This window comes from Thalassophryne amazonica, chromosome 7 (genome assembly GCF_902500255.1).
Source record: "Thalassophryne amazonica chromosome 7, fThaAma1.1, whole genome shotgun sequence".
Lineage (NCBI taxonomy): Eukaryota > Metazoa > Chordata > Actinopteri > Batrachoidiformes > Batrachoididae > Thalassophryne > Thalassophryne amazonica.
The window spans coordinates 52,590,448-52,610,382 of record NC_047109.1 but is presented as its reverse complement, the minus strand read 5'-3'; the positions used below and the strand labels follow the sequence as shown (position 1 = coordinate 52,610,382).

At 39.8% G+C, this 19,935-nt stretch overlaps 1 protein-coding gene across 1 annotated transcript; it reads right to left on the bottom strand.

Annotated features, from left to right (window-relative positions):
- Window positions 1–1,901: 1,901 nt before the first annotated feature.
- On the bottom strand, window positions 1,902–19,259 carry zmp:0000000881 (serine/threonine-protein kinase Nek8). The gene is made up of 5 exons (XM_034174163.1): window positions 19,225–19,259; window positions 17,290–17,461; window positions 6,990–7,128; window positions 6,496–6,603; window positions 1,902–3,278 (listed from the first exon to the last, which is right to left on the bottom strand). The coding sequence occupies exons 2-5, from the start codon at window positions 17,433–17,435 to the stop codon at window positions 2,187–2,189; spliced, it is 1,485 nt and encodes a 494-aa protein (XP_034030054.1). The 5' UTR covers window positions 17,436–17,461; window positions 19,225–19,259; the 3' UTR covers window positions 1,902–2,186.
- Between the last annotated feature and the right edge of the window lie 676 nt (window positions 19,260–19,935).

The following is a 19,935-nucleotide window of genomic DNA, read 5'->3' as shown; positions in this document are numbered from 1 at the left end:
AGCTACCAGCTGGTTTTTATTTTTTATTTATTCCACAGCAGCGGTGGCTCCACATGCTCCACTTGCTTGCACTGTGCTTGTGCACGAGCGTGCACGACACCTTTGCAGCAGGATTGTACATGCCTGCCCGTTGGCGCAATGTTTTCGTGGTTTGCTAATTTGAACTGTTTCGTGCTGTTTCGTCGTAATTCAACCAAATTCGCACTATGTGTGAAGGGGCCCTGAGGGAAAAAAAAAATTCACAGTTAATCATTCTTACCTCCACCTATACAGGCTGGTAAATGAGCAGCTTAAAATTCATAACATGGCTGAATGAGTATAACATGCTACATGGCCAAAGACATTTTGAAATGTGTAACTCATTTGACTTTAAACTGCGATATATATATATATATATATATATATATATATATATATATATATACAGTGAGGAAAATAAGTATTTGAACACCCTGTGATTTCTCCCACTTAGAAATCACGGAGGGGTCTGAAATTTTCATCTTAGGTGCATGTCCATTGTGAGAGACATAATCTAAAAAAAAAAAAAATCCGGAAGTTACAATGTATAATTTTTTAATAATTTATTTGTATGTTACTGCTGCAAATAAGTATTTCAACATCAATGAAAATCAATGTTAATATTTGGTACAGTAGCCTTTGTTTGCAATTACAGAGGTCAAACGTTTCCTGTAGTTTTTCATGAGGTTTGCACACACTGCAGCAGGGATTTTGGTCCATTCCTCCACACAGATCTTCTCTAGATCTTTCAGGTTTGGAGTTTCAGCTCCCTCCAAAGATTTTCTATTGAGTTCAGGTCTGGAGACTGACCAGGCCACTCCAGGACCTTGAAATGCTTCTTACGGAGCCCCTCCTTAGTTGCCATGGCTGTGTGTTTGGGATCATTGTCATGCTGGAAGACCCATCCACGACCCATCTTCAATGCTCTTACTGAGGGAAGGAGGTTGTTTGCCAAAATCTCGCAATACATGACCCCATCCATCCTCCCTTCAATACGGTGCAGTCGTCCTGTCCCCTTTGCAGAAGAGCACCCCCGGAGTATGATGTTTCCACCCCCATGCTTCACGGTTGGGATGGTTTTCTTGGGGTTGTTCTCATCCTCTAAACATGGAAAGTGGAGATGATTCCAAAAAGCTCTATTCTGCTCTCATCTGACCACATGACCTTCTCCCATGCCTCCTCTGGATCATCCAGATGGTCACTGATGAACTTCAAACAGGCCTGAACATGTGCTGGCTTGAGCAGGGGGGCCTTGCTGCCCTGCAGGATTTTAAACCATGACAGCATCATGTGTTACTAATGTAATCTTTGTGACTGTGATCCCAGCTCTCTTCAGGTCATTGACCAGGTCCTCCTGTGTAGTTCTGAGCTTTCTCAGAATCATCCTTACCCCACAAAGTGAAATCTTGCATGGAATCCCAGACCGAGGGAGATTGACAGTCATCTTGTGTTTCTTCCACTTTCTAATAAATAATCATAACAGTCGTTGTCTTCTACCAAGCTGCTTGCCTGTTGTCCTGTAGTCCATCCCAGCCTTGTGCAGGTCTACAGTTTTGTCCCTGGTGTCCTCAGACAGCTCTTTGGGCTTGGCTATGGTGGACGAGTTGGAGTGTGATTGATTGAGTGTGTGAACAGGTGTCTTTTATACAGGTAACAAGTTCAAACAGGTGCAATTAATACAGATAAAGAGTACAGAATAAGAAGGTTTTTTAAAGAAAAATTAACAGGTCTGTAAGAGCCAGACTTCTTGCTGGTTGGTAGGGGTTCAAATACTTATTTGCAGCAGTAACATACAAATAAATTATAAAAAAAATCATACATTGTGATTTCTGGATTTTTTTTGTTTAGATTATGTCTCTCACAGTGGACATGCACCTAAGATGAAAAATTTGCAGACCCCTCCATGATTTGTAAGTGGGAGAACTTGCAAAATCACAGGGTGTTCAAATGCTTATTTTCCTCACTGTGTGTGAGGAATATATATATATAAAATTTTATATCACCCGGATGTCGAAACTTGGCAAGAATCATATGCATAGTCTCACGTAGTCAGCTTATTCTTTGGCAAACTGAAAATATAATTTAACACCTAAAAAGATAACAAAGCCTTCTAGTGAACCCTGAACAAAAGCAAATTTTTGTCTCTTCCATAATGATTTCTCTGTGTCTTATTTTGTGTCAAATCTCACATTGTCAAACTTGACAATTTTTCCATCTTGTGTCACCACTTCTTTTTGTTCCCATGCCCCAATCTCCCCATTTTTCTCCTCAAAGCGCTGCACCACCACCCTCCCTGTTGTGGGCAGGTTACAAAGAAGATCCTCAGTAGTTTCCTGATACAGCCTCATCTTTGCAAAGTCATGTGTGGGGTCTGATCCACCACACGGGATAGCTAACTGGTGTTTCTTCTTGGCCTGTGTCCTCTCAGAAGAAAGAGAGTGGAAAGGTGCAACTTCAGGACACAAAGTTGTGGAATATGATTTGGGCTTGGGCTCCCAATTCAGAGGTGATGGACACCTGTTCATTGGTGATGGATCTCTTTGAAGTAATGGAGATCTCATTGGGGATTGATCTCTCTGAAGTAATGAAGATCTCATTGGGGATTGATCTCTCTGAAGTAATGGAGATCTCATTAGGGATTGATCTATCTGAAGTAATGGAGATCTCATTGGGGATTGATCTCTCTGAAGTAATGGAGATCTCAATGGGGATGGATCTCTCTGAAATAATGGAGATCTCATTGGGGATGGATCTCTTTGAACTGGTGAAGCTCTCATTGGTGAAGCATCTCTGTTCTGTGACTTTAAACTTCTATTCACTGGTGAGGAAGATCGGTTTCTGGTGTTAAGGTTGGGAGAGGGTAGATGAAGTTGTCCGATTTGAAGGAATGTATTGATGACGATGCCTGCACCCCCGGCTCTTCGTATGTCACTCATGACAGCAGCCATGGACACTCTCAGAGAAGGGTCAGTCTGCACCATCCTACACACAATGTTGCAGTAAGGCTGACCCTGCAGGGTTTCCTTGATCTTCTCGGGACAGACGCTTGGCGTGTACAGCCGAATTCTGGCACAGAGCTCAGCAATGATTTTACCCATGGCCCACACATCTGAGCGCTGGTCACGCTGGCAGCCCATCATCAGAACCTCTGGTGGTGCATAGGCTGGGTTTCCCATGTCTATAGCAGAGTTAAGACCATGCCGAAAGAACTTAGCCAGTCCCAAGTCTATGATCACGGCTCTGTTTGTTTCATGCTCCACCTAAAAGACAAATGTTGATTACTCTTCACATGCTACATCAAGTTAGCAGAAAGTAGTTCCCAAAAACAGAAAACACTTACAATATATTAAAATAGGAAACACGTATGATAAATAATATGAAAAATTATGAAAAATATTATGCAGCCACCCATGTTCAAAACTGTTGAATCTCAGTGATCCAGCCATTAGGCAGGTTGTTTGTGATGGAAAAAACCCACCATTGCATCCCCACTCCACTACTTTCTGAGAGACAGTAGACATAACAAGAACGATCAGAGATTTCTGATGTCTGTCAATCTGGATCCAGATCACCTTCAAAATTCAGTGGAGTCTTCCATGACCTAGTATTTGTGTAGTGCAAATTTGGGGAGAATTGGTGAAGTAGTTTTGAAGTAATCCTTCAAACCCTATATAAAGTGAAATCTTAATCCAGAATCTGGATGTGGATCAGGATCGCTTCCAAAATTTAATGGAGTCTTCCATGGCCTAATATGTATTGGTGGTGAAAATTTGGTGAGAACTGTGAAGTAGTTTTGATGTAATCCTTCAAAGCGTGTATAAAGTGAAATTTGGTCCAGAATCCAGATCCGGATCACTTCCAAAATGTAATGAATTTTTCAATGGTCTAATATGCATTTGTGTTGAAGATTTTGTCAAAATCCGTGCAGCAGTTTTGATGTAATCCTGCTGACAGACAGACAGACAAATAAATAAATAACTAAACACTGATGATTTTATTACATCCTTGGCGGACGTAAAGTCCCTTCAGCTGCTCCCTTGTTTGCACAGCAAATCCAAGGTGGATCTGCATGTTGAATTGGCACAGGTTTTACGCCAGATGCCCTTCCTGACGCAACTCCACATTACATGGAGAAATGTGGCAGGGGTGGGATTTGAACCCGGAACCTTCTGCACTGAAACCAATTGCATTAACCACTTGGCCACCACCCGGCCATAAAATATACAATGAGAGTGAATTGAAAATAACCATTAAACAGCATAAGAGTAAACACTTGTGGAAAAAACAAAGCCTCACCTTGCTCTTTCACCTTGGGGAGCTTTGATGGCCACTGCCTGCTGTGTGCTCTGACAGGCTGGCACTAATCCATTAATGCACCAAAAATCCTGTCACTTGCACCTGCTTCCTCAATGCCACAGCGTTGTGCACTGGGCACACTCCAATTTAACGGAACAGAACGGGTGACACTCTGACTGGTTGATATTATGGTTGGTCTGCAGTGGTGGGCACAGCTAACCAAAAAGTTAGCTTTGATAACCATTAATCCGATCAGAAACACATAAAAACGCATGAAAAATGAATGAATAAAAAAAACCCCCAAACACTGTCATCATCTTTCAAAAGCAGTAAAACACAGTATTAGAAGTCACAGTTTATCTTGGTATTATAAAAACAAAACTACTGTTTTTTTTTCACTCGTTTTGAACCCTGCGGCTTTAACAACCAAAATACGTCCATTAATGCATTGATCTTACCTTGTGTGTGCTTTTTATATGTGTTCATGTACCAGGCCGGCTTATGTGTGTTGTTTGTGTGTGTCGTTTGTCGTCATGAGGCCGGTCATGGTTTGCTCAGCCCTGCTGTTGACCTAAGGCCGGACATACATCTGGAGCTGGTCCCCGGACACCTAAAGGCGACTTCTGCTCCTAACTGGCAATTAGGATGGGTTAAATGCAGTAAACACATTTCATTGTGCAGGGAACATGTTCCTTTGTGCATATGACAATAAAATTCTTTTGAATCCTTTGAATCCTTTGAATCCTTTGATTGGCAGAGTAAAAGACACGTTAGTAAACATAAATTCTTACCTTTTAGTTTCAGTGGGATTCATCTGAAGAAATAAAGCGTCCTTTTTTAAAATCCAAAACAATGTCTAAACAGTGAAGAAAAGTCCCTCTGTATACACAGCTGTGCCATGAGAGCTCCTTTCCCCCACTGAGACTTGGCGATTCAATTATTCCATCAGCCACAAAAACATAAGATAAAATAATGTTAATATTAGTCCGTTTTGTTTTTGTCAAGCGGACGGTAACAGTATAACGTCCAAAGTGAACCTGAACTACACTACCCATAATGCTCCCTGCATCGACCGGCCAATCATGTCTTGCACTTAACGATGACGTCATCAGCAAGCGACAGGCAGCCAGTCTGCCATAAATATACAACTGACAGACAAAAATGTTTGATTTTATGGTATACAAATGTTTTTGACCATTAAACTTTGCTCACTTTACCAGCAAAAAAAAAAAACATTACTGGATTGAAAGTTATCAGAACTAAATTTATCGAAAGATAATTGGTCCGATGATAGTTTTAAAACTTATCTAAAAAGCTAAAACATTAGCTTCGATAATTATCTGTTATCAGATTAGCTGAACTGTGCCCACCACTGTTGGTCTGTAATATGCCTGTGAATAATAAACATGGAAAACCCCAACTGTTTTGCACAGAGCACCCAGCTTTGCATTTGTGTTTCTGACTGCTCAAAAAGCAAACACACACCCCCAAAACATACCTCACAAGGGACAATTTTTAATATTTGAAACTGCAACTTCTTGAAGACCAGGTATCTCACTGGTATAAGGAGTTACCATGATGTATTCCTGGTTTGATTCCCAGTCATGCTATCTGTGACCTAAGAGACTCTATCTGCATTGTCTCAGTTAACCCAGCTATAAATGGGTACTGGTCTTGGCTGGGGAGTAACCTACAACACTGTCATCCTGTTCGTGGTGGAAGGGGTGGTGGGTGTCGAAGTGCCTCAACCTCTTCACCCTAAGGGGATATGCGCCGGCACCAATGTGCCTCAGGGCCAACATAGGACTTACCTCTTTCTTCATTACACTGTAACAGTTCACCAGATAACATGAGCAAGGTGTCAAAAACTCCATACTGTCAAAAGTGTTAAAATAATGCTACTGAATGTGGATATGTACACACTTTCTTAGTGTTAAAATTAACACTGTGGCTGTTAATTGCAAACTGCAAGTCCCAGAATCTAACTAATCCTGACTGGTTTCCTCTTTCATCATGTTGGCTTTATTCACCACTGGTGTCCTCCAGCAGATGTTTATGTTGCTGGCAGTACATGCATTGATGAAGTTGTCATATTTAGCATTTTGTAATGCTTTAATTCAGTCAAATTAATTCACAGCTATGATGCTTTTGAACATGGCCTCTTAAAAGGCATCTTCTCACCATGATGTTTTCGGGTTTAAGGTCCTGATGGACAATATCTTTAGAGTGAAGGTGAAGCAGCCCCTCACACATCCCGATGATGATGGTGGCTTTTGTACATGGAGTCAACTACAGAGACATGAAGAAAGAAGAGCTCAATATTCCACACTCATAACAATGAAATGAAGTTATCGTATTTTTCAGAGAATAAGTTGCGGGGTTTTTTTTTTGTTTTTTTTTGTTTTTTTACTAGTTTGGGACATCCTGCGACTTATTTCCCCGTGCAAATTATATACTGAAAAATCATGCATCCTTTTGTTAATAACAATAATAATTACAACTATTTATATAGGTTTTCCCCAGGAATCAAAGCATGTGCAACTTACACATCAGTGCAACTTATTCTCCAGAAAATACAATGCTTACGTATTTGCCCACAGGCTTAAATTTCAACAGGATGTTGCTGTGACATACTGAACACATCTGACATGCTGCCTTTTAAGGTGGTTCTCTACCTTTATCTTAGACTTTGATGTTTTGAAGATGGTGGTTTCTAAATTCTCTCCAAAGATAAACTCCAGAGGAATGATCCATTTTCGATCTTTCAGAGTTATATCCCCCAGAAGCTTTACAATGTTGGGGCTATTCACCTCACTGTAGGTCAAGAAAAGTCATGGAAACCATGAGAAAATGACAAATTAGCAGCACACACACACACACACACACACACACACACACACACACACACACACACACACACACACACACACACACACACACACACACACACACACACACACACACACACACACACACACACATATATGTTAGACGTAGCTGAACAGTATACTTATCTACAGTACATCACTCAACCAAGTGGCTCCTGTGGTCTAAAGTACGGTGCATCTGGAAAGTTTTCACAGCGCTATACTTTTCCTACATTTTGTTATGTTACAGCCTTATTCCAAAATGGAGTAAATTCATTTTTTACCTCAAAATTCTACTCACAACATCCCATAATGACAACATGAAAAAGTTTTATTTTATTATTCAAATTTGTTAAAAATCTAAAGCTAAAAAAAAAAACAAATCACATGGACATAATTATTCACACCCTTTACTCAATACTTTGTTGATGCACCTTTGGCAACAATTGCAGCCTTAGTCTTCTTAAATATGATGCCACAAACTTGGCACACCTATCTTTGGGCAGTTTTGTCCATTCCTCTTTGCAGCTCCTCTTAAGTGCCATCAGGTTGGATGGGGAGAGTTGTGTACAGCAATTTTCAAATCTCTCCAGAGATGTTCAAACATATTCAGGTCTTGGCTCTGGCTGGGCCACTCAAGGACATTCACAGAATTGTCCTGAAGCCACTCCTTTGATATCTTGGCTGTGTGTTTAGGGTCACTGTCCTGCGGAAAGATGAACCATTGCCCCAGTCTGAGTTCAAGAGCGCTCTGGAGCAGGTTTTCATCTCTGTACATTGCTGCATTCATCTTTCCCTCAATCCTGACTAGTCTCCCAGTTCCTGCTACTGAAAAACATCCCCACAGCATGATGCTGCCGCCAACATGCTTCACTGTAGGGATGCTGCCTGGTTTCCTCCAAACACGATGCCTGACATTCACACCAAAGAGTTCAATTTTGTCTCATCAAACCAAAAAATTTTGTTTCTCATGTTCTCAGAGTCCTTCCAGTGCCTTTTGGAAAACACCAGGCGGACTGCCATGTGCTTCTTACTTACTGGCCACTCTACCATACAGGCCTGATTGGTGGATTACTGCAGAGATGGTTGTTCTTCTGGAAGGTTCTCCTCTCTCCAGAGATGAATGCTGGAGCTCTGACAAAGTCACCATCCAGTTCTTGACCACCTCCCTGATTCAGGCTCTTCTCCCTCAATCTTGCAGTTTAGACAACCGGCCACCTCTAGGAAGAGTGCTGATGGATCCGAACTTCATCCATTTACAGATGATGGAGGCCACTGTGCTCATTGGGACCTTCAAAGCAGCAGAAATGTTTCTGTATCCTTCCCCAGATTTGTGCCTCGAGACAATCCTGTCTCAGCAGGTTTACAGGCAATTTCTTTGACTTCATGCTTGGTTTGTGCTCTGACGTGCTCTGTCAACTGTGGGACCTTATATGTAGACAGGTGTGTGAGTTTCCAAATCATGTCCAATCAACTGAATTTACCCCAGGTGGACTCCAATTAAGCTGTAAAAACATCTCAAAGATAATCAGTGGAAACAGGATGCACGTGAGCTCAATTTGAGCTTCATGGCAAAGACTGTGAATACATACAGTTGTATGCAAAAGTCTGGGCACCCTGATAATTTTCATGATTTTCCTTTATAAATCATTGGTTGTCTGAATCAGAAATTTCAGTTAAATATATCATATAGCAGATGAACACACTGATATTTGAGAAGTGAAATGAAGTTTCTAGTATTTACAGAAAGTGTGCAATAATTATTTAAACAAAATTAGGCAGGTGCATAAATTTGGGCACCCTTGTCATTTTATTGATTTGAATACATTTAGCACTAATCATTGGAACACAAAATTGGTTTGGTAAGCCCACTGATCCTTGACCTCCTTACACAGGTGAATCCAATCATGAGAAAGGGTATTTAAGGTGGCCATTTGCAAATGTTTCCCCTCATCTCTTCTAATGAGTGGCAACATTGGAGCCTCTTGTTTAAGTTCAACTATACGGCGCACTTTGAACAAAGAGATGCTGTATGACACTGTAATGCAGAGGAAGTCACCACAAACAGAGTCGCTTGAGGTATGCTAAAGCACATTTGGACAAGCCAACTTCATTTTGGAATAAGGTGCTGTGGACTGATAAAACTAAAATTGAGTTATTTGGACATAACAAGGGGCGGTATGCATGGCTGAAAAAGAACACAGCATTCCATGAAAAACACTTGCTACCTACAGTAAAATTTGGAGGTGGTTCCATCATGCTGTGTGGCTGTGTGGCCAGTGTAGGTACTGGGAATCTTGTTAAAGTTGAGGGTCACATGGATTCCAGTCAATATCGGCAGATTCTCTGGAACAATGTTCATGAATCAGTGACAAAGTTGAAGTCATCGACAAGACAATGACCCTAAACACTGCTCAAAATCTACTAAGGCATTCATGCAGAGGAACAAGTACAGCATTCTGGAATGGCCATCTCAGTCCCCAGACCTGAATATTATTGAAAATCTGTGGTGTGATTTTAAGTGGGCTGTCCATGCTCAGAAACCAACAAACCTGACTGAACTGGAGATGTTTTGTAAAGATGAATGGTCTAAAATACCTTCAACTAGAATCCAGACTCTCATTGGAAGCTATAGGAAGCGTTTAGAGGCTGTTATTTCTGCAAAAGGAGGATTTACTAAATATTGATGTATTTTTTTCTGTTTGGGTGCCCAAATTTATGCACCTGCCTAATTTTGTTTAAAGAATTATTGCACTTTCTGTAAATCCTATAAACTTCATTTCACTTCTCAAATATCAGTGTGTTTGTCTGCTATATGATATATTTAACTGAAGTTGCTGATCCCAACAACCAATGATTTATAAAAGAAAATCATGGAAATCATCAGGGGCACCCAAACTCTTACATACAACTGTATGTACATGTGATTTCTTAGTTTTTTAATTTTTAAGAAATTTGCTAATTTTTCACATTGTCATTATGGGGTATTATGTGTAGAATTTTGAGTAAAATACATTTCAGCCATTTTGGAATAAGGCTGTAACATAACCAAATGTGGAAAAAGTGAAGTGCTGTGAATACTTTCCTGCTGTGCTGTATAAAGATGCACGAACCCCAGTGGCACCCTTAGAATCTTGAGTCCAGAGTGTGAGTGGCTGGGAACAGACTTGTTCGTGTCAACAATGGAGATGATGTCAGTGTTATCCTAGAGAGTATGTAAGGTCACCATTGTCTCAAGAACATAGATTTTCAATGATTTCCTGGACTGGGCCATCAGAACTGTATCAGTATGCAGTGAAATATTTGAATGTATTAGAGACATTGATTTATGTCAGCAGTGACATTAAGATTGAGACACGCCTGGGAAAAGCTTTGGGAACACTGCATTTTTTTCTTTTTAATCTCACTGTTGTGACCACACACAAGCACCTCAATCTCCGTTTCATAAAACATTATTTTCTTTGCTTGTTTTTCCATTATTCCAGTGAAGGAACACAAACAACACATGGGTTTTATATGGTTGTTTTTTTTAAACAGTATATTTTTAACTGAGGTCATTTCTGAATGCAAAAGACCATAAATGTGCACCAGCATGGTGGTTTAGAACAAGGGAGATTTATCAAGAGTTGATGCTTCAATTAAATTCAGTCAGCTTTATTAGCATTACATCGGCATGTATTGCCAAAGCACAGTAACAATATTAAAAACATTTAATGAATGAAAGCAAAAATAACAATGTATGTATTATGTAATATACAATTATAGACTTTTGATGAGGTGCACCTGTGATTATGCGGACCTGGTCAGGATGGGGTTCACCGAGGCCTGAATGTTTTTTTATTTTCACTTCGAGCAATAATCTCTTTTTATGGAAGTCTCTAGATTTAGATGAGGTATAGCTTATTATATGACCACTCAAAAAAACCCTTAAAAGCTGTTGTTTGAGTCGTATTTTCTTGAAAATAGTTGTCTATTTCTTTCCCGATATATTCAACAAATTTATCATCTACAAGCCATTTTTGATTTAAACTCCATCTATATGGATCTCTCACCAGAGTCTCATCTGTATAAGTAAAGCCACAAGGGTCATGATCAGACAACAATATACTGTCATAGAAGCAATTCTTTATTTTGTATATTAATGAAGCTGAAATAAAAAAATAATCAATTCGAGAGACTGTCCTGTATGTACTAGAGTAGCAAGTGTATGCAATATCATTAGGTTTTAGATGTCTCCAGATATCTATTAAATTCAGCTCTTTAATGAAATGTTTGTAGTGGTTCTACTTTTATTGTGGGTTTGATCTGCACATGTAGATTGATCCTTAACTGTGTCTAATGTACAGTTCCAGTCACCTGCAATTATATACCCCCCAGGAAGAGAAGACAGAGTGAGGAAGAGGTCTGTGAAAAAATTAGGATCATCAACGTTTGGGCCATAAATATTTACTAGATTCAAGTGGGCTGTTAATAATGACCCCTGAATAATTAAATATCTCCCAAGTTTATCCTCAGTTACTTTAAATATTTGAAAAGGAATTGAATTGTGAATGAGAGTCATAACACCCCTTGCCTGTGAGTTAAATGATGCTGCATGGACAGTTCCTTGCCATCTCCTACGTATCCTTTTACATGGTCTTCTTTAACAGTATGTGTCTCCTGCAAAAATATAATTTGTGCATCCAAATCCTTTATCTTATTTATGACTTGCTTTATCTTTTTTAATTTTCTGCAAACCTCTACAATTCCAAGAGATAAATTTAAGTTCTACCCTTTGTGACATTCAATAAAATATATCATAGTTTTACTATTAAAAGTGATGTGTCTGAGGAGGTTAACGAATGAACTACAGAACAGAACACCATACACACTTAACATAAAAAAAACAACCCCATTCCCCACACTAAGTGGTCCCTCCTGAGTCTGTCGCTTCCCTTAACCTTCAGGGACAGATCTTCGATCAGTTCCCAGAGGCTTCTGATATGATTATTAAAAAATAAAGATGTAAAAAAAAGTCCAAAAAAACATAATACCCTTTCCCCCTGCTCTTTGTAAATATAAAACACCTGCTTTTGAAAATTATTAAGCACAGACCTGAAAATGATGGCGTGACATGAAAATACATATTATAGCAGGGAAGATGTGAAAAGCAAAAAGAAACATCTGGCCTGTGTTTAGCTCAAACCTCCCCAAAGAAACATCTGGTGCTTTCTTACAAAATAAAATATAAGTCAACTCTGACCACCTATAATACCCAACTATTTACTTATTTGTATACCAAAAGAGCCATAAGTAAACCAAACACCAGTAGCCCCTGGCAAAAATTATGGAATCCCTGGCCTCGGAGGATGTTCATTCAGTTGTTTAATTTTGTAGAAAAAAGCAGATCACAGACATGACACAAAACTAAAGTCATATCAAATGGCAACTTTCTGGCTTTAAGAAACACTATAAGAAATCAGGAAAAAAAAATTGTGGCAGTCAGTAACGGTTACTTTTTTAGACCAAGCAGAGGGAAAAAAATATGGAATCACTCAATTCTGAGGAAAAAACAATTATGGAATCATGAAAAACAAAAAAAACGCTCCAACACATCACTAGTATTTTGTTGCACCACCTCTGGCTTTTATAACAGCTTGCAGTCTCCGAGGCATGGACTTAATGAGTGACAAACAGTACTCTTCATCAATCTGGCTCCAACTTTCTCTGATTGCTGTTGCCAGATCAGCTTTGCAGGTTGGAGCCTTGTCATGGACCATTTTCTTCAACTTCCACCAAAGATTTTCAACTGGATTGAGATCTGGACTATTTGCAGGCCATGACATTGACCCTATGTGTCTTTTTGCAAGGAATGTTTTCACAGTTTTTGCTCTATGGCAAGATTCATTATCATCTTGAAAAATGATTTCATCATCCCCAAACATCCTTTCAATTGATGGGATAAGAAAAGTGTCCAAAATATCAACGTAAACTTGTGCATTTATTGATGATGTAATGACAGCCATCTCCCCAGTGCATTTACCTGACATGCAGCCCCATATCATCAATGACTGTGGAGATTTACATGTTCTCTTCAGGCAGTCATCTTAATAAATCTCATTGGAACGGCACCAAACAAAAGTTCCAGTATCATCACCTTGCCCAATGCAGATTCGAGATTCATCACTGAATATGACTTTCATCCAGTCATCCACAGTCCACGATTGCTTTTCCTTAGCCCACTGTAACCTTGTTTTTTCTGTTTAGGTGTTAATGATGGCTTTCGTTTAGCTTTTCTGTATGTAAATCCCATTTCCTTTAGGCGGTTTCTTACAGTTCGGTCACAGACATTGACTCCAGTTTCCTCCCATTCGTTCCTCATTTGTTTTGTTGTGCATTTTCGATTTTTGAGACATATTGAGAGTTTAGACACAGCTCACTGTGAACAACCAACATCTTTTGCAACATTGCGTGATGATTTACCCTCTTTTAAGAGTTTGATAATCCTCTCCTTTGTTTCAATTGACATCTCTCGTGTTGGAGCCATGATTCATGTCAGTCCACTTGGTGCAACAGCTCTCCAAGTGTGATCACTCCTTTTTAGATGCGGACTAACGAGCAGATCTGATTTGATGCAGGTGTTAGTTTTGGGGATGAAAGCTTACAGGGTGATTCCATAATTTATTCCTCAGAATTGAGTGAGTCCATTTTTTTTCCCTCTGCTTGGTCTAAAAAAGTAACCGTTACTGACTGCCACAATTTTTTTTCTTGATTTCTTATAGTGTTTCTTAAAGCCAGAAAGTTGCCATTTGAAATGACTTTAGTTTTGTGTCATGTCTGTGATCTGCTTTTTTTCTACAAAATTAAACAACTGAATGAACATCCTCCAAGGCTGGTGATTCCATAATTTTTGCCAGGGGTTGTATTAAACCGAGGTTGATTTAATGCAGTATTTATTGATTAGACCTTGATTGTAATAAAACATGTGATAGTCATAACCTAATGTTAATCACCCTCATTGGATGCTGCACCACCGTCTTCTTTGATCTTTATTTTTGAACTCCTGCACTTCTGATGACTTATCAAATATGTACATTTGTTCATTGAATGTTACTAGCAGTTTAGCCGGCGGTCTTATCCCGTGTCTTAGTCCCATGCCCCGAAGCTGCTGACGCACTGAATCCAACTGCCTCCTCTGTTTGTGAACTTCTGTGGCCAAGTCATTGTAAAGCCTCACGTGTAAATTCTTGTACAAAATGTCCCCCTTCATTCTTGCAGCGTTCATCACGGCCACCTTCTGCCTATAGTTCTGGAACCTCATTATTAGGGCTCTTGGCAGCTCCTCTGTGCTCCTCTTCAGCCCGATGTGGTGCACTCTCTCCAGGATTAATGGCGTCCTCACTGGAGCCATGTTTAGCACGTACGGCAGCCAGCTCTCCAGAAAGGAGCAGGGGTCCATGCTCTCCGCTCCCTCGGGCAGATTCACATTGTTTAAGGGGGATCTCGTTTCCATGTCAATAACCATCTTCTCCAGGGATTTATTTATTTTTTCCAACTTCAACCGTATCTGCGAGTGTGATGTAATCGTCCTCTACAGTAGAAAGACGTGTCTCCGCTGGTACGATTCTTTCAGCACAATCCTTTATCTGAGTTTTTGTTTCTTTCACCGCTTTCAAAATCCCATCACATCTGTCCGAGAACTCACCCTTTAGCTCGCCTTTTAAATCTTGTATTGCCATTATGATTTCCTTCTTGACTCGACTAAGTTCACTCTCATGTTGCGCGGATGGGTCCACAGACGCAGCGCCATCTTGTTGGCTAATGTTAGCTTCTTTGGCTGGATTAGCTTCTTTGCTAATTTTTTGCTCCAAATGCTTTCCGAAGTCCGATAACTTTGACTGTGTTGTCGTTTTCCCTTTTTCTTTGCTCATCTTCATATTTGGCATTTCCCCTCCACAAAAATGTCTGTCTGTGCTGTTAAAACACAAGTTTGCAAATTGCAACAGGATTTTGTAGTAAAAATATATCAGAGCAGGGTTAAGCGTGACTGTCTAGATGACAGCCATTACCGGAAGTCCGCCATGTGCCTTTTACTAAGGAGTGGCTTCTGTCTGGTCACTCTACCATACAGGACTGATTGGTGGATTGCTGCAGAGATGGGTGTCCATCTGGAAGGTTCTTCTCTCTGTGACTATCGGGTTCTTGGTCTGGTCACCTCCCTGACTAAGGCCCTTCTCTCCCGATCACTCAGGTGTGGTCAGTTCTAGGTAAAGTCCTAATAGATCTGAACTTCTTTCATTTACAGATGATGGAGGTCACTGTGCTCATTGGGACCTTCAAAGCAGCAGAAATGTTTCTGTACCCTTCCCCAGATTTGTGCTTCGAGACAATCCTGTCTCGTGCGTGCGTGCCACTGGACTCCTTTGCTGAACCTTCACACCATGCATCAGACGCAGCTTTTCCAGCAAACTTTAATTTCTTTTTTGATCACTTCAGGAGCACAACACAGCTCTGTACACCGTGATGTCGGTTGGATTATCACATGGGATTTATTTTTGCCGTGGTAATTTGGAGCACACAGCAGCTGGCTGAGAGGTTTTTCACCACAGGCTGTGATTTGGTTCCTGTGCACTCTACATGAAACGATCGTGGTTCCGTTTCTGGAGGTGAGTTTCGTGTTTAATAATGTTGTCACGGCCTGGTGATACAGTTCCACGTCACACCTCCTACAGAGTTTAGATGGTGATCAAGTAATAATATGTATATTACAGCGGTGAGATCCATTCAGCTCTCACATGAGACCATGGAAAGGCGCAGCGGCACATCATACTTTCGGTTTGGTTGGGCGCTGTTCACACCCCCTGTACATGATGAATGCGTGCTACATACATGTTATTACATATCAACATTTCCTTTGCCCTCCCTGGCCGGGGTCCAGTAGAGGTGGACATCCGTGGCACAATATGCTGGCAAGCTTTGCTGTGATCGATCGATCTCAGAGCTCAATCAACCACGATCAGATCATTTCAGATGCTGTTTTGATGCCATCAGAATATGTAGAGTGCAATCAGATGACGCAAAAACTGCATATAAACCACCGTCAGATGTGCGCTGCATCTCAATGGCTCCAAGAGTGTTTTGAACATGTGCAACACACTTGGAACAGCCGAGTGAATGGGACCAAATTTGTCAACTGCTCAGAGACTGCTGACTGTCGATCTTCGGAACGCACCTCAATACTTCCTGATTGTGGCCAGATGTGTCATTCTGACGCCATTCGGCCTCAATCAGCGTATGTGTGATGGGGGTATGACGGCATTTTTAGGGTCAAATTTCAAAGGCCTCTATTACACTATGTAACAAATTTTTAGTTTTGTTTTGTTCCTGGGTACACAGTGTGTTTTCCTAACCTGTTATGCCTTAAATAAATAGAAAATAGCTATTATTCCACAGAAACTTTGCTTCTGTGATCAGGACAATGATATTTTGAAATTTGTCTGTTTTCAAGAATCTTCTCGATTCGCCTTCACTACTACTGAGTAGTCTTCTAGAATATTCTTTAACTGCTAGAACTGTCCAGAATTTTCTAGAAGTTTCCAGAATTATCTAGAAGTTTCAAGAAACTTTTAGAACTTTCTAGAACATTAAAAAAAAAATAAAATCAAAGTTTGTGCTGAATGTAGTCATTTTTCTTTAGACTTTAGACGTAAGCAGTTGAAATATAACACTTAGAAGCCAGGAACAAAAATTGTGTTACATAGTGTTATCTAAACTAACAGGAATTGAAAGCTATTTTTTTTTTGCATGGTAAGTAATATCATACAGACCGGAGAAGGTGCAGGCTTTCTTTGCAACCACCCACTCTACCAGATGATTTCACTGATTAACATTACTTTGAACAGGTGGAATCAGTTAATCAGTGAAAGAAAGCCTCCACCCTCTCGGCCCTTTCTGGAATGAGTTTGAGACATCTGATGTAGCCATACATGCAATAATTTTCTCAGCAAAATCTGAGTTAGGTGAGTTGGCATGGAATGACCCTTTTGTAAATAAGATTTTCTCTTAGTGTAACTTTTAATTACCCACTTATTATAATAAGTCCAAATGCCAGCAGAACTTCACCACTTACTTGTACACTTCACACTCCCTCTCCAGGTCCTTCTGACTGATGAGGTGCTGGGAACCCTCTTTACCCGCTGCCCATTTATCATTGTACATCTCTTTGTACACCTTCCCAAAACAGCCCTCTGCAACCGTGCTGGTGGAGTACGCCATCGAGGACACGCTGTCAGAGCTGAAGACTGAGGGTGAGGTAGCACAGTTACTTGATGTTTAATCACATTGTGGCTTGGATCAAATAGTGTCAATATAGATGGTGGTTGGAATACCTGAAAAACAAGGTCGCTCCTTGATTCCACCCAGTTTGGAGAAGCTCCTAACGTTTGCTTAGTATCTCAAATGTTGATTCAACTCACTGTTCACTTTTTATAGTTTGTTTTGCATTGTTAAGTAAATATCTTCTGTGTATATCAGTTGATAATTAGAATGATCTCCTTCAGTAGCATGTTTAACATTTGAACTATCGTCCTTGCATAATTAGAAAATTCTGATGTGTTTGTGATTATGATCCACCAACATGTCAGCATGTAACATGCAGGTGTAGTTTTCAATATTCAAAACATATGTTGTTATCAAGGAAATGCAAACATGATGCACTTCTTTTCATTTTCTCTTGTTTTTTGGTGAAAATGCACCCAGCCATTAGAATATCAGGGCAGGAAAGCAACCATTGCATGGGTGGGTGGGGGCGCACAGGTGCTTAATCAGTTTCTCCAAAATCCCCTTCTTTTATTCAGCCTTCCTGAAATATAATACCACTGATTCTCATAGTGATATACAACATATATGACACACTTCTGAGAAAAAGAGTAAGTCCCACATGGGTTTGATGATAAAGGCTTAAAGGAAAGTAAATGTAGAGGCAGCTTCTAGGGTTATCTGCAAGAAGACCAACAAGACACACTGCAAAAACTGTCCCTTTCAAAATAAGCCAAATAATTCAAAATCTAGCCAAATTGTCTTGTATTAAGCAAAAACAACCTGCCAATGGGGTAAGAAAAATTTACTTGGTGGGAATTCTCAAAACTTGCAAACTGTCTAGGCACTGAGTAATCAAAATGTGCCTTAAATCTAGATAGAATTCCTATTTTAAGATTAGCCTCTGTCTTAAAATAAAGAAAAAAAATCTTGTTCCTTTGCTTGGATGATTTGAAATCCATTGCCTTGTTACTGGTTAAATACAGCTTGATATTAGCTGGAAAGACTTAAGAAAAAGTGAGATACGTTTTCCCAAAATAAGACATTTTTTCTTATTTAAAAAAAAAAAATGCTTGACAAGATTATTTTTCTATTTTGACAAAAATTAAGTCAAGTCTTTTCGTCTTTTTTTTTTTTTAACTTTCTTAGTTATCAGTTTGTGCAGTGCACATGAATTGATAGTTTAAACGGACTCTGTTCCCTGGTGACTATATCAACCCTAACTAAGGCATGTTGTGTAAATAACGGCTTTAGGTCGCATATCCAGCAGCCCTTTTCTCACCCTTTGCCCGGCTTTGAGCTGTGTATTGTACAACAGACAGTTTTGAAAGCTGACAAACTGGTAAGTTGACAAAAGAAGGGAGAAACATCTCTCTGCACTGAGAGACGTTGGCAACTCGACTTGTCATGGAGGCACAAAAACAACAGCCATACTGAACTCGGAGTGGCTTGCAGCATGATCGTTTAAGGTATTTCAAATTGCAAAGACATGCCGGTTTTAGCAGTTAACTTTCAAATTCAAGTAACTGGAAACTTTAAAGAAAACAACTCGTGAAGGACATATTAATGCACTCAGTATAGGTGAGGTCTTATTATTTTTGTAATTGCAAGAATAAAAAATGCACACTTGAATGTTATGACTGAGTGTTATAATCGAGTGGAACAAAGCAAATGTATTTGTAACAAGACACAAGCTAAGAAAAGGTTCAGTTGCTATATATCGATTCACAGAAATGGAGTTACCTACCTCTGTGTCGTTGAATGAAGGCTGCTGCATCAGATCTGAAAGTAGTTAAAACACTTGTATTATACAGGGTTAACTCTGTCCCGCCTTCTTCACACAGGGGGTGGATTCCAGAGATGGAATTTGCAGCCACGTTTCTGACACTTGCATCTTTTCCTTGCATTTTAGTCTCTCCTACTTGAGACACAAGGAGAATATGCAAGGACACACTGTGAGGAGAGAGGAATCGAGGAAACGTGTATAAAGGCTAATGAGATATCCTGTCCTCACCGGTGTCCTATGAAGTGATGATCATGGGTGGTTTTAGTTACAAAAACCCCAGACATTATTGGTTGAGCTAATAGTATTAATAAATGGAATAGTTTTGACCGTGTGGAATGTTTGGTGTCCACAGTAAAGGTCAAACAATGTCCAATGGATTCAATGGCATATACCCTGTAATTTGATAACTAAGAATGACAGATGTGCAAACTATTCCTTTTTACAACTCTATTTGCTCAACCAATAATTTGCATCACTTTTACCAAAACTGGAACAACTTTTTTGACCCCTGTACAAACTGAAATTGATCTTTTTCACCATTTCTTGCCATTTTTACCCCATAACTCCATAGAATTCAGTCACAGATGGTCCAAACTATACCTTTTTGAAATCTTTGTGATCAGACAAATAATATGGAATCTGTTTCAGTATGATTGGAGCATTTTAAAATTT